General features: G+C 43.6%; 1 protein-coding gene and 1 non-coding gene across 2 annotated transcripts; one reads left to right on the top strand and one right to left on the bottom strand.

Annotated features, from left to right (window-relative positions):
• Window positions 1-20: 20 nt before the first annotated feature.
• On the bottom strand, window positions 21-93 carry TRNAV-AAC (transfer RNA valine (anticodon AAC)). The gene has a single exon. It is a non-coding gene; the product is annotated as a tRNA-Val (tRNA).
• Window positions 94-1,168: 1,075 nt separating this feature from the next.
• On the top strand, window positions 1,169-3,255 carry ACTRT3 (actin related protein T3). The gene is made up of 2 exons (XM_008531179.2): window positions 1,169-1,680; window positions 2,250-3,255. The coding sequence occupies exons 1-2, from the start codon at window positions 1,481-1,483 to the stop codon at window positions 3,166-3,168; spliced, it is 1,119 nt and encodes a 372-aa protein (XP_008529401.1). The 5' UTR covers window positions 1,169-1,480; the 3' UTR covers window positions 3,169-3,255.
• The last annotated feature ends 11,356 nt before the right edge of the window (window positions 3,256-14,611 follow it).

The following is a 14,611-nucleotide window of genomic DNA, read 5'->3' as shown; positions in this document are numbered from 1 at the left end:
TCATCCAGCTAGGAAAACGTTGTTTCCGCCCGGTTTCGAACCGGGGACCTTTCGCGTGTTAGGCGAACGTGATAACCACTACACTACGGAAACCCAGCTGGCTGAAAACCCTCAGAAAGTTCTTGATATCGATACTGTAAGTGAAGTTCACAAGCTCTTCATGTCGAGTTAAACAAGGTTAATGTAGTTTTTAACAGAAAGAAAACAGAAAAGGGAAAAGAACCATTTGTCCAATTGAACATTGCTACGATTTCAAAAGTTGGAATGTGTGCACTTTTTTTTAAAGCCTCTTGGGTACCACTGGAGAAATCAAGCGCCCGCTAGTTGCCCTTCCTTCGGGTACCCATTCTTTTATGGGAAAGAAGTCTTACGTATCTTTTCCCCGCATCGGGATGCAGAGAGTCCCCGGCGAGTTGCGGGGTGTCGGCGGGCCGCGCAGCACCAAACCCCGGAGCTGCTACTCGGTTAGCGAGAAAGCGGCTCTTTCAGCCTCTGGTGGAGAGAGACGTGTAAATAGCTTTTGAATTTCCTCCCTGCTTCTGTAGACCAGCCAGAGGTTCTAACTTGCGTGTTTGTTTTAAAATCCTCAGAGTGTGCAAATTGAGGGGGTAAAAAAAATCAGACACCTAGATGCAGTTTTTGGCACACGATGTACTTAAATTTTTCTAAGCCTGAACTTCATTTAACCGAAGGACTATCATTTTGCCTGCAGAGGCAGACACGTTCTTATGTCGAGACCAAGAATTTTTAGAGAAAGAGAATGGGCTTCCGTATTACACGGGGGGATATCCCGATGAGATTGCTAAAAAAATTAAAAAGCGAGATGCTGCCCTTTTGGTTTTGAGTGCATTTTGCTTAGAAACCACAGAAAAGAAACACAACAAAGTATTGCCCAGTATATAGAGACAATAATAAAAGTATTTAAAATCAATTTAAATCCTAGCATTTTTTTCCTTTCTCTTTTTAGAAGTTGACGAGGGTTTCAGAAGCACAACTTTTCTTGTCAAATCTTTCCACCTTTTCCCGGTTTTAAGGGAGCATTTCAGAGCTTCTCTCAGGCCCCAGAACAAACATCTATTAACCAGAATTCAAAGGCCTTGGGAAATAAAACTGTTTTTATGGCTCATCGAGCTGTTAGAGAAAGCCTCTTGTGAAGGGTTAGGTTTGTATCTTTGGGGAGGAAAATCAGTGTTGTTGATAGTGGTATTCCCGGCTTCCCAGGGGTGGGGAGAGGCCCAGACCCGACGAGCACGTCGCGCCCGCAGAGTCCAAGGTGCCTGGGCTCCCTGGCCCCCGGCCCGCACCAGCCAGGCTCGGCGGGGCCCCGCCAGGGCCTTTGTGACGCGGCGTTCCAGGCGGTGGGCCCCGCGCATCCCTGGGGCCTGGCAACACCGCCGGGGGCTGCGCCGAGCGCTGTCCGCTCTCCCCGCGCAGCCTGCAGCCGGGGCGGCCGCAGCGGCCGGGCTCCGGAGGCGGCGGCATGAGCTACTACCAGCTACCGGTGGTGATCGATAATGGCTCGGGAGTGATCAAGGCGGGCCTGGCCGGCTCCCGGGAGCCCCAGTTTGTCTACCCGAACATTATCGGCCGCGCCAAAGGCCACAGCGGGTCGGCCGAGGGCGCGCTGGAGGTGTGCGTGGGCGACCAGGCGCAGGACCGCAGAAGCTCGCTGTCCATCAGGTACCGCCGTGCCCCCGCAGGCAGGGCCGGGGTGCAGCGGAAGGAGCGAGAGCCCAAGGGAGGGGCGCAAGGATGAGAGACAGGACCAGGGGCGACCAGCAGGAAGATCACAGCCAGCCTGCGTTAGTGCAAACGCGCGGACCCCAAATCTCAGAGGGTACCAAACATCTAAAGAGGGAACATTGCTTGCTCTCTGCGTCTGCACAAATGTATCCAAACGTGTAAAGTTATCGTTCATAAAATACGAGTTCATTTAATAATGTTACTTAATTCAAGGTACCTTTGTCATTCGGGTTATTTTCTTCAATTAATTGATGCTAAAACTGTACTATTGTGTGAAGATTTCCCTTTTTTTTTTTTTAAAGTCAAAAGGGTCTTCGAAAGGGGGTAAATGGAAAGCAAGGAAAATTGCAGAGGAAGGTAGTTGTGCTAACTATTCTCTGAGAGAGTGTGGTAGTCCCTCCCTATAAAGGGATACTGCTAATAAACATGGGGATTAACTCAGGTTTGAACAGAGTAGGAACTAGAAGAGTTAAAAGTTGCTATTTATCTTATTGCTCTTCCTACAGCTACCCAGTGGAGCGTGGTCTCATTACTTCCTGGGGAGACATGGAGATCATGTGGAATCATATGTATGACAATAACCTGAAGCTAAAGCCCAGTGAGGGCCCAGTCTTGATTACAGAGCCAGCCCTGAACCCACTGGCCAAGCGGCAACAGATCACTGAAGTGTTTTTTGAGCAACTGAGGGTTCCTGCCTTCTATATGTCCATCCAGGGGGTGCTGGCTCTCTTTGCTGCTGGCCTCACAACTGGCTTTGTGCTGAATTCAGGTGCTGGGGTTACCCAGTGTGTACCCATCTTTGAGGGTTACTGTCTGCCTCACGGTGTCCAGCAGCTATTCCTGGCAGGCCTTGACCTCACCAACTACCTCATGATGCTGTTGAAGGACCATGGCATCATGCTGCTTAGTGCTGCGGACAGAAAGATTGTTGCAGATATTAAGGAAACCTCTTGTTACGTGGCGATGAACTTTGAAGAGGAAATGGCCAAGAAACCTGATTCTATAGAGAGAGTCTATCAACTACCTGATGGGAAGATGATCAAGCTCCATGACCAGCTCTTTCGTTGTCCAGAGGCCCTCTTCTCTCCACGTCTCATGAACCTTGAGAGCCCTGGCATCGATAAGATGTGCTTCAGCAGCATAATGAGATGTGACACAGATCTGAGGAATTCCTTTTTTTCCAATATTATCCTTGCTGGGGGATCAACTTCTTTCCCTGGTTTAGACAAGCGGCTAGTGAAGGATATAGCAAAGATGGTGCCTGCCAACACCCCTGTGCAGGTGATAGCTCCCCCAGAAAGGAAAATATCCGTGTGGATGGGAGGCTCTATTCTTGCATCCCTGTCTGCCTTCCAGGACATGTGGATCACTGATGCAGAATTTAAAGAAGTTGGACCCAACATAGTACACCAAAGATGCTTCTGAATACACATAAAATGGCTAGAGGAAAATGTTTTGAGTATATGTGACAGAAAACTTTTGGGAATTAAATGTTTCTGGGAGAACAAAGTATTTCAATTGTTGGAATGTTCATGTCTCTAGTGCATTTCTATAATGGGAGAAAATTATGGTGAAGCAGTCAAACAACATGTTTATTGAGTAGAACCAAATTAAACGCTAGAGGAAACATTATTCTTGACCTTGGAGATCTTACATTTCCCTTGGAGAGACAGCAATTTGTAGTACGAAATAATATGTGCCAAATGGGTGATATAGATTTAATTTTGTCGGAGTTTATGGAAAGAAGGTTGCTATGAGGAAAGATTTCGTAGCAGAGGTGTGCCATCATGGATGATAGATGGGGGCGGGGGCGGGGGAGGGGGGAATCCAGAAAAGCATAATGGAAATGAGCAAGGGACTAGAGTTGAGAATGAACAAAGCATATTCAAGGCATGTTTAATAGACCAGTTTTGCTAAAATGAAGACTTATATAGAGCAGACTAAGCAATGAGTAGGAAGGCAAATTAAGGTTTTGTTCAGTGTCCTAAGGCAAAGGGGAACAAGTAAGGACTTAAAAGCAGGAGACATAAGGAAATTAAGTTAAGATGAATGTGGTGGTAGTTTGGAGGATAAGCTGGACTGGGAAGGCCCTGGAGATTTGGTGATCAGTTAAAAAGTTACTGCTCTAGATATAAAGCAGTCAAGTCTTACACTCAAGATTATAAGCAGAAGGAATTAAGAAATTATGAAAAACTGACAAGTCTTGGTGCTTAATTAGATAGATATGAAAGAGAAAGAAGGGTCTGAAATGACCTGGGTAGCTGAGAGAATGATGGCAGGACTGACATAACTCAAAATATTTAGTATCTGCTCTATGCAAAGCATTGTGCTAATTGAGATTACTAAATCAGGAGACAGATCCTGTCCTTAAGAAGCCAGCAGTTAAGTCTAAGAGGTGAAACTCATACCTTAATTACAATGATACAAAGTAGAAAGTGATTTAGTATCCTAAGACAAGTACAAAATGCTCTGGGGCTTCCTAGGAGGGAAAATACCTCGAGGGCAAGGAGACTTTCTGGTATGTAGATTTAGCTTTGAGGCTGGGCTCGAAGGACAGCTGGAGTTTAAATCGAATGGAGGGCCCTTCCCTCTGAATTTAGGGGCAGCATATGTGGGTTTAGGTCCAGGCCCTGCCACCTACTAGCTGCCTGACTTAAGCAAATTGTTTAAAGATCAATTTCCTCCTCCATAAGTGGGGCTGCTAATCCCTATCTGTCTCACAGGGTCATGAAGTTCAAATGAGACGATGTCCCTACAGGCACTTTTAAAATACAAAAAATATGTTATTTTTTGCTTATCGAATTAGATAATTTATAGGTCCAGCTCATGCTGCTTCCTCCACGGAGTCAAAATTGGTTGTTTCCTGCAGCACATTGTATTTCTTGTACTGGTATTGACCACTTAATTTATGCAGTCTTCTCTCTCTTGATAAGGTCTGCTTGTCTTTCTCCCTCACTAGATCTGTTCCTAGAAGACAGGGATTGTGGGCTTTCTCTTTTCATTTCTGTCCCTTCCTTGATGCCTTCTATGGTGCACTCCCAGTAGGTATGTAGATATATATTGACCATGAGCACAGTGCTGGCAGAGGGAACATTAGGGAAAAGCTTCTAAGGTGCAAAAATGATGGACATGTACAAGCAGCAGGACGTAACTCAGTTTGACCTGAATCAAACATTTGTGAAGTGATTGTAAGCAACACTACTCGATTGGACAGGGTGTAGAATATGATTATCTGAGGGCAGTTTGCACAGTGGATGGTGCACTGCTAGATTCACAAGCACTGTAGAGAGAAGGATCCCAAGCTCCTCACTTAAGAATTCTTAAAGAGCTTTTTTCTAAAAGAAAATAGGGCTAACCATACATTTATCTAATTTAAACTTCGACATCCCAGAGAGATGGGCAAGACAAGTATTCTTCCCATTTTACAAATTAAATTAAGATTTAAAGAGGTTAAGAGATTTAAACGTAAAGCAATCCCAAAGTAGCTTGCTAGGTTAGGTGGGTGCATAATCTTTAATCTTGGTCTTTCAGGCAGTTAAACCAAAAACTAGTCTGGATTATTCTGTATAGACTGTAGCCTCTTCCACAAGGTCATAGATGATTCTTTTCAGGTAATCCAGGGAAAGGGCACACAATGTGAAAATTCCTTTCAGTTGTATTTTCCCTGATCTTAAACCGTCTCAAATCAACCCCTCTAACGTTTTACTTTTCTCTCAGATTGGGGCGCCAGTAACTCCAACTCCACGGAGTTCACCCAACTGAACACACAAGTCTAACTTTTAAGATCAGCCAGTTAAATGAAAAACAGCCTTAGACCGGCCATTATAAAAACCCGGTACAATTTATGGTGGACCGTTCCTCTTAAAAATGGAGGTTAAAAAACCTGATTATGAGACAACAGTAAAGCAAAGTCAATGAATGAAAGCCTTTATTTCCTATTAAAGGGAGATGCGGTTAATGTTAAGATTAAGAATGAAGTAGTTACACCTAATAAAACCCATCCTCTGCTCAAAAAGTTGAAGAAGAGAAGGCCTTCTAAGAAGAAGGGAGCAGGACAGGAACACGTAGGCAGCCCAAGAGTCTGGTTTAGTCAGTGCTGCTCAGGTACGTATATTCCTAAAGCTCCCTAACAAACGTGATGATCAGAATTGAGAATCACTGTTTTTGTCTCCCCAGCCCTAAGATTTTTCCACGAATTCCGTTTTCTTAATACAGTAGCGTACACCGCGCCTGATCTGTAAGGGAGAAAAACACCGCTCGTAAGCACTGAAGGTAGTTTTCACCTTTAAAGAAGGTCGGAAGAAACGACCCGAATCTTCTCCCGAATACCGTGGGGGAGGGGCGACGACCGTCCTCATGGCCGGAAATAGAACTTTTGAAAAAAAGTTCGCGAGGGCGGCTCTCGCGATAGCTCCGGCAGGCGGGCCTCGGCCAATGGGCGCGGGCGGCGGTGCTCCCTTTATAAGGAGGTGCGGCCAGGCACGCGGCGGGTGGGGGAGAGTGGGTCTGGGCGGGGCGGCGGTCACGTTTTGTCTAACCCTAACTGAGCTGGGCGGAGGCGCCGCGCTTTTGCTCCCCGCGCGCTGTTTTTCTCGCTGACTTTCAGCGGGCGGAAAAGCCTCGGTCTACCGCCACTTACCATCCAGTCTGGAGTAAACAAAAAATGTCAGCCGCTGGCTCGCTCGCCCCTCCCGGGACCCTGCGACGGCTCGCCCGCCCAGCCCCCGCGCCCCGCCTGGAGGCCGCGGTCGGCCCGGGGCTTCTCCGGAGGCGCCCAATGCCGCCGCGAAGAGTTGGGCTCTGTCAGCCGCGGGTGCCTCGGGGGCCAGGGACGAGGCTCTGGCCGCAGGGAGAGGAACGGAGCGGGTCCCCGCGCGCGGTGCGCTTCCCTGAGCTGTGGGACGTGCACCCGGGACTCGGCTCAAACACGTGCAGCCTGCTGGGGGGCTGCGGAGGCGCGGGTCCGCCTTCCTCCTGGAAGGGGGACTCTGATCGTGCGCCACCCCCTCCCTTCGCCGCCACTGGTGGGCCTCTGGACCTCGGATCTGCAGATTGGACCTGGGTGCGTGCAGATTGGCAGGACTCGTCAAGCCACCTCCAGAACTGGCCCAAATGAGTGGGCAATGAGCCGAGTAGCCAGCTAGCCGTTCGTGCCTGCGGTTTTGTATCCTATTAACCCTCCTCTGGTTTTGTTACCGTTTCTTGTATCAGATCGTAGTTCTTGCAGTGCGGTTTCTGTTGAGGTTTTTGCCTCTCCCAAAGGAGATCTCGACCAGTTCCCTCAATCGGGTGTGAAAGAGCAGTGATTTTTTTTGCGAGATGGTTAAACGTTTCGTTAAGTATTTGTTAACTAGAAGATGTATGTTCTCAAAACAATGAAAGTTATGTCCTTTCACGGTCGTTGCTTTTCATCTTATTTGCCTCTGCCTTTGGATGCAAAGTATTAAGTGGTGACAGACGGAAAAGAAATTTACAAGGAAAGCTGTATCCCCTGCTTCCCAAAGAATTGGGTTTGGTTTTCTTTCAGAAAAGAAAATAAGCTGAAGGCCCACTGGGTTAAAGGAAACAACCGTCGGGCCGTTCTGCCCACGCACCCCCAAAACCTCACTCCAGGCTTGCGTGTGGATTCGTGCCAAGTCAGTGCCGCCTCCTTAGAACTGCGATTCTGGCAGCTGTTGCTGGCAGAGGCCAGCGGCCTGCGTTATAAAGGCAAATTTTCAGGGTGGTACCCAGCCCACTCCTGAGGGGTCAGTTAGGAGTACCTAGTCAGTAAATTTGTGAAAGTGTAGTCTACAGCATCTCAGCCTATTACCTAAAGTATAGTCCCTCAATGTTGTCTAACAAATAAAATTCCTACCCCTGTTATAGTTAAGAAATGTGAAAAAACTGAACTGCGCTGTTGCTAGTCACGTTCTCTAAGTAAGAGGGGAAAAGTTTTTTCCCCAGTCGGCGTGGGTTTGTGGAAAGAACACAGGGTAAGTAACTGAATGAAGCTCTAGTTCTGATTGTGCTGAGGATTTTTCTAGATTCTTGAAGTAACTCAGCAAGCTTCACTAAGCTTCCATTTACTCAGAAGGTGATCTTTCAAGACTTCTTGAAGGCTGCTGGGGTTCCTTGAACTACGAAGACGGTGAATGGATGTTTTTTGTTCCTGCTCCATCTAGCGGTGCGTTTGCTTCTTCACATGTACAAAATTGGGGCCCGAGGCAAGGATGGCTGTCTACTGGGAGTGCTTTTTTCTCTTTTTCACTTTGAAAAAGAAGATAGTGATTTAATAAATAAAAATAAGCCTTCAGCTGTTGTCTAGTTCTTATATTTGAAATCCCCTCTCTGACTAATGTAGACATTCCAGAGGAAAATTCTCAGTATTGTAAACACTTGATATTATTTTTTCTGTTTTGGCGGAGCAGTTCTCTTTCTTAAGTTATATAATTTTGGAGTAAGAAGCAGCCATAGAGCTTATCCAATGAGATAATTTATATGACAACCTTTTGTAGATAATAATTATGGCAAACGTGACTTCTTGCTACAAGATTTACGTCCCTCCGGCAGATGAAGAAACCCCCTTGCCTAAGTTAATTTTTTGCAGAGTTGAGACCAGCAACTAGGTCCCCCCACTTCCAGTCCAGTGTTCTGTCTACCGTGGGGCGACTTACTGATGCATTGGCTTACCTCGGAAAGATACTAGCGTTAACTCCTCTATTATTTTCTAGTTTAAAATAAAACCCTTAAACAGTTTCTTGCCTGTGAGCTTAGTTTCAGTCCCCCGCCTCCTCTTCTGCCACAACCTTCTTTGATGTGATTTTGTGCTGGAAAGTCCAATGTGTGTTTCACTATTTTACAAGTACGGTTGATTCTTGTTATTTGTGGTAGTTATGTTCTAGAAAGTCACGGTAAACACTGAATTAGTAAGTACTGAACCGTTTGTCGTAGGGGAAATACAGGATTAGGTTCTCGTGAGCCTCTAGTTTCAACGTTTTCATCGACAGGTCAATGCGTAGTCTTATGTGTTTTTCTGTTTAAAGACACCTTATTTAATATATATTATTGATCTGTTAATATGAAACTCATGTCCAACAGCACTATAACTCATGCCTGTACAGAGCTTATCTACACAATGTATTTTCTCTGTAAGGCGCATCATGGCCTTTTTGCCCGTAGAACTTCAGCACTGTGCTTGGAGGTCATTTTAAACTGCAAAATCACCCCCCAAAAAAGCACAAAAATAAAAAATGTCATTAAATAGACCACAAAAAGGGCACTTATTTTCAGTGGTGTTTTGGGAACAAGAAGGAAGAGTGTCACTTGTTTGACCTCAGCTGGGAACTTTAGTGTCAGATGCCTCAAGCTTTTCACTGCACGTGTCCACAAATGACTATGAAAACACTGCAGGTATTGATTTTGAGGTTACAAATAAATTTTAGTGAGTAGGCAAATTTACAAATGCAGAATCTGAGAATTTTGAGGATCGACTGTCTATGTGACACCTGCACCTGAGAGAGACTAGAGGTGTCCATGTGGCCCTTGAAGTACTTGGGGCATGTTTCATGCCTTTTATATGATTTAAACAAGTGATTTGCAAAGGGGTACAATGAGAGAAGGGGTATATGGAGTTTGAAAATAACAGTACTTGTTCCATTTATTTGTTACTTATGTTGAATTTCAAGTAATAAAGGAGGATGTGAGAATTTTATGCTCATAAAGGAAGTTTGACTTTAAAAATACTGAGAAACGTAGGTTTGGTTTTTTCTTTAGAATGAGAGGCTTCTTTGCTAAGGTCCCTGGTTGGCTACAGGTTTTGACTCTGAAGATGACGTGAGTTTTAATACAGCTTGTCCTGGTTCTGCTGTCAAAAATTCCATGTTAGCCTGGCTTAAGACTTAAGAGACAAATAGATGGCGCAGGCCCGCATGTGCACACACGTGCACCCACGCTCTTACAAAGTGTAGAGGAAGAGTAGTTTTAAACTAAGATGAGGATGAAATGACGAAAGGTAATTGTCATTCCTTGCCCGTTTATTCTTTTAAGGTAATAATGTGTGATGGAAGTGAAAACAGCAAAAATACCTAAAGCTTAGGCCAGGGTTTGTAAATTTAAATGTGTGCAATGGACCTAGGACTGAATCATGCCAAGAATAAGAAAATGGAGACTATGGAGATGGCGGGGAGAATGAGTGTCCCTTTTAAAGGGGGTGGCAGCCTGTGGGAATGGAGGACTAAAATTGCCAATGCTTCAGGGGAGGACAGAAAATTTAGATTTTTCTGTGAACACTGATTTTTTAATGTTGGTAGCTACTTTGAAATAAAATTTAAATATTGTGTGGGTATATAATAAAGAATTCAGCTAGCCTTGGTCCCTGGGTCCTGGGAAGGAGGTTCTATATCCTTGGAATTTTCTGAGCGGCAAGAATACTTTTCTTATTCCTGATGGGCCCCCCAGACTACACCTAATAGTTTATGAGATGATATGGTTCAACCAATCAAGCTGACATGATGAAGCCCCAATAAAAACTGTACACACTGAAGCTTGGATGAACTTCCCTGATTGGCAACGCTCTGTGTGGTCACACATCAATGTGTTGGGAGGATAATATGTCTCTGAAGACACAGGAGAGAACGATGGAAGCTTCACCTTTGGGGCCCTCCCAGACGTCACCTATGTATCTCTCCCTCTGGTTGGTTCTGATTTGAATCCTTTTGCTATAATAAAACTGTAATCGTAAGTATTGCACTTTCCTGAGTTCTGTGAGTGATCATTCTAGTAAGTCATCAAACCTGAGGGGGTAGTGGGAACCCTTGAATGTGTAGCCAGCTGGTCAGAAGTGCAGGTGGCCTGGGGAGCCCTGAACTTGTGGCTGGTGTCTGAAGTAAGGGCAGTCTAGTGGAGGACTGTGCCCTTAACCTGTGAAGTTTCGTCTAACTCGGGTTGTTAGTGTCAGAAGTCATTGCAATGGGTCAATCAACAAACCTTTTGAGATAAAATCTGGCCCATTACAGGCTACTAATTTATGACCTTTGGCCTACGCAAATTCAATGATAGAAATCAGGAATGCCTTCCCTAGAAGTGGGGGAGTTTGGGCCATCCCAACAGATGAAGGGCTGCCAAAGAATATCGTATTTGAGAAGAGGCTAGGCTGCTGGGCTCTTGTAGGCTCCTGGGAATATCTCTAAAGACAGACGTTTCAAAATTAAACTTCAGGAATATTCTGAAAATAGTAGTGCTACTCCTTCCCCACCTATAGGGCTGGGGACATTTGTTCCCGTGGTTCTGCCTGAGGGATGGGCCTGTCCCTCAGGGTCCATTCTGTTAAATCCTGGGGGGCTGTGCGGAGGCTTCTACCGCCACCTGGAGGAATTGAGGCCATTTCCTCATGCCCTATAGGTATAATTATACCCATAATTATATCCATCCTGGTTTAGAGCTCCCCTCCTAGAATCAGTGTGCAGTGTCTTCCTTGTGTGCCTCAAATTCTCATTTCTTCCTTGAGAGAAAAAGGAAACAAGAAGAAATGGGAATAATAATATCCTTGTGGTCAAACGTTTTTAGCCTGTGTTCCCACCTAGCTAGGGGATCTCGTGCAAGTCACCCACCTTCAGATTCCACATCTGTCAAGTGGATATACTAAGACTTATCTGGAAGTGTGTTCTTTTTTTTAAAGATTGGTCCTGAGCTAACATCTGTTGCCAATCTTTTGTTTTTCTTCTTCTCCCCAAAGCCCCCCAGTACATAGTTGTATATTCTAGTTGTAGGTCCTTTTGGTTCTGCTATGTGGGATGCCACCTCAGCGTGGCTTGATGAGCGGTGCTAGGTCCACACCCAGGATCCAAACAAGCGAAACCCTGGGCCAAAAGCGGAGTGTGCGAACTTCACCACTTGGCCACTGGGCTGGCCCCTGGAAGAGTGTTCTTAAAGAGAAGAGAGGGAGGTCTTATTCTCTTATTTGCAAGGAATGATTTTATAGCACTCTGATGGCAGTGCTATAGCTACTCAGGCAGGAAGAGTTTTGATTTGTGTTGGGTATATAGGTAAGAGATGTGTGGATAAGGATGAAAGTGCTAATGTTTATGAGGTTTTTTCATATAACACTAATTATGAACTCGATGTACGTCTGCAGTAAGAAGTGTTATTCTAGATGTTGTTTACTACCCTGTATTTGATCTTAAGGGCTGTAGGTTTTTACTTTGGTGATATTTATGTGTCTACTATGGCTGTCTATATTAGAAACGTTAAAATGCTATTAAAATCAATTTTAGGAAAACTCATCAGGAAAAAATACATTGATGAGGAAATAAAAATACTGAATTTTTCATATCAATTTTTGAATGAGGATATTACAGCTAAAGTGAAAAACATTTATCCATATCATCTGGAAAAAATAGTTATATTCGCCTCACAATCATATTTTAGAATGCAAGTAGCTCACTAAAGTAAACCACGTGACTTATTTTCAACAGTGGAAGAAAAACTCAATTAAAGCTGCAATTGAACGGTAATGGCACCAAGGAGTTCAACTTGACCTCATATGCCAGATGATAATCATCTTTCAAGTGTACAAACAAGGAAGCATAGTTATCAAAGAATGAGAAACGCATTTGTTCAAAGACGATTTACTGCTTTAACAAGAGGTGAAAGCTTGCCAGAAATGTATAAACACCTACCACGGTGCTATTCATAGGCTTAACATGTTCAAAGACTTGGGGGGCAATTTAAAAATATCTTTGAAGTTGTGGGTATTCATCATCATATCTAACAATGCTTACTTTCTAGAGCCCCTCTCCAAGGAGGGCAAAGCAATTTATCTGACTTATTTTCATGACATCCTGGTGAGATAAGGCAACTACCATTATCTCCCTTTTGCAAATGGAGAAGCTGAAACACTGGGAGCTAAAATCACTTGAAGAAGGTCAGTAGCAGGCCCAAGAATTTAAACACACACATTAATGCTTTTAACTGGCATTTTAGTTTACAGAAAACTAAACAAACAAAGAATTAAAAAATAAGAATCTCATACTTTTTCTTTCTCTTTGTAAGTTAAAGAATGATTGATGGTCAATCAATTTTTCCTTGTCTGCCTTGGTAAGGAATACTGTCTAAAATTAGGCTTTTCACAATAGCTAGAATCCTATTACACTGGAATGAATGAAATATTTGCAAAACTGTGACATTCATTTAACAAATACTTGCTAAATGACCAGTCTGTAAGATGTTGCATTATTCAGGATGTTGAGATTTAAAAGGTGAAAAACATATTCCCTATCCTTAAAGATCTTCCTGGACAGAAAGATTATGTAAGAAGATTATATATTGCAGTTCAGTGTTATTTAAATTTAACTGAATTCTTCATTTTATCCCCCAAATCTATGTTTTCCTTGCTTTACGGAGTGGCACTCCATAAGTGCCACTGCTGTATACCCAATTGCTCAAACCAGTAATCCTGCAAAGACCTTCTTGACTAGTCTCTGTTTCTTATCTTGCACCCTACTCACCATCAAATCATTCTTCACAATGCAGCCTGGATGACATTATTAAGATGCAAACTGAACCATGTTTCTTCTTTATATAACCCTTCAGTGATTTCACATTGCACTTGGAATAAAATCCAAAATTCTTATCAAGGTTTTGCATAATCTGGCCCCTGCTTGCCTCTCCAACCTCATTGTAACCCTTTTCCCTTGCACTGCACTCCAGCCACATTGGCCTCTTCCTTTCAGTTACCAGGACACGCCAAGCTCTTTCTCACCTTAGGTGCTCTGCTTGAATGTCTCTGCGCCGGCCCTTGCAGTTCCTGGCAACTTCTTATCCTTGTCGAAACTTAGATACCATCTCCTTGGAAGCTCTCTGACCCCCTTTTAAAGCAGGTTCCCCCTCCTATGATATTATGTTGGTTACATTGATACCACGTTTTACTGATTGGTAGAGAATTCTTTGCTTGTGCTTATTGTGTGTCCATGGGGCTGTAAGGATAGGGAAGAGACCAAGCCATTCATCTCATTGATACATCCCTGGTGCCTGATACATAACAGGTGCCCAATAACTATTTGTTGAATAAACAAATGAGTGCCGTTGGGACAGAGGACAGACCACCTAATTGTAACTGCTCTTCCACCAGCACCAAGGCAAACTGCTAAGTAGATATCTGCCAAGTAATAATGCCTTCTAATTTTTTTCAGTTATAAAATTAATGTAACAGTATCACAAAAAAGTTGAGAAGTAGAAAACAATCACATTTCAGTAAAACTCAAGTATCTTTGGTGTATTTCTTTGTAGTCTCTTTTTACATATATATTTTACATAATTGTATCTGATATGTACATTTTACATAATTATATTTCAAATTTTCTGCTTTCTTCACTTAAAAGTAAATCATAAGCATTATTTTGTGATATTACAGAGCCTTCAGAACCATTACTTCATATTGTTGCCTAATGTTCCATTGAATGGAGGTACTATAATCTATGTAACACTTTGCCTACTGATGGATATTTAAGTTGCTTTCAAATCTTTTTCTGCTATTGTGAATAATCATCGTGCACAACATTTGCCATATTTTTAGATTATTCTTTTATTTAATTACTAAAAGCGCATGACTAACACAACGGGTAGTAATTAGTTTGAAGGAGAATTGTCCAGACTTGTATAATACCTCTGGGTAATCTACCTATTTTGTTTTCTCTTCTAAAATTTCCCGAAGTAGAATTTTCTTAATCACCACATACATCTGCTTATCCAGAGCACTAGCCCTGGCCACAGCTGCAGACTTTGGATGACCGTGCAGATTGAATCACTGAGTCTTCTCCAGAGTCCTTCTACTAAAATGAGGGACACTTTCTACCTTCCCTGTTTTATCTTCCTTCATCCTCTTTCCTAC

Source organism: Equus przewalskii, chromosome 18 (genome assembly GCF_037783145.1).
Source record: "Equus przewalskii isolate Varuska chromosome 18, EquPr2, whole genome shotgun sequence".
Lineage (NCBI taxonomy): Eukaryota > Metazoa > Chordata > Mammalia > Perissodactyla > Equidae > Equus > Equus przewalskii.
This window is presented reverse-complemented; position numbering and strand designations above follow the sequence as displayed.

What these genes read in the sequence shown, in the direction of transcription:
- ACTRT3 (XM_008531179.2), top strand. Translation starts at nt 1,481, where the DNA reads ATGAGCTACTACCAGCTACCGGTGGTGATCGATAATGGCTCGGGAGTG. An exon ending in AGAAGCTCGCTGTCCATCAG is followed by an intron (nt 1,681 to 2,249) that starts GTACCGCCGTGC and finishes CTCTTCCTACAG; the next exon opens with CTACCCAGTGGAGCGTGGTC.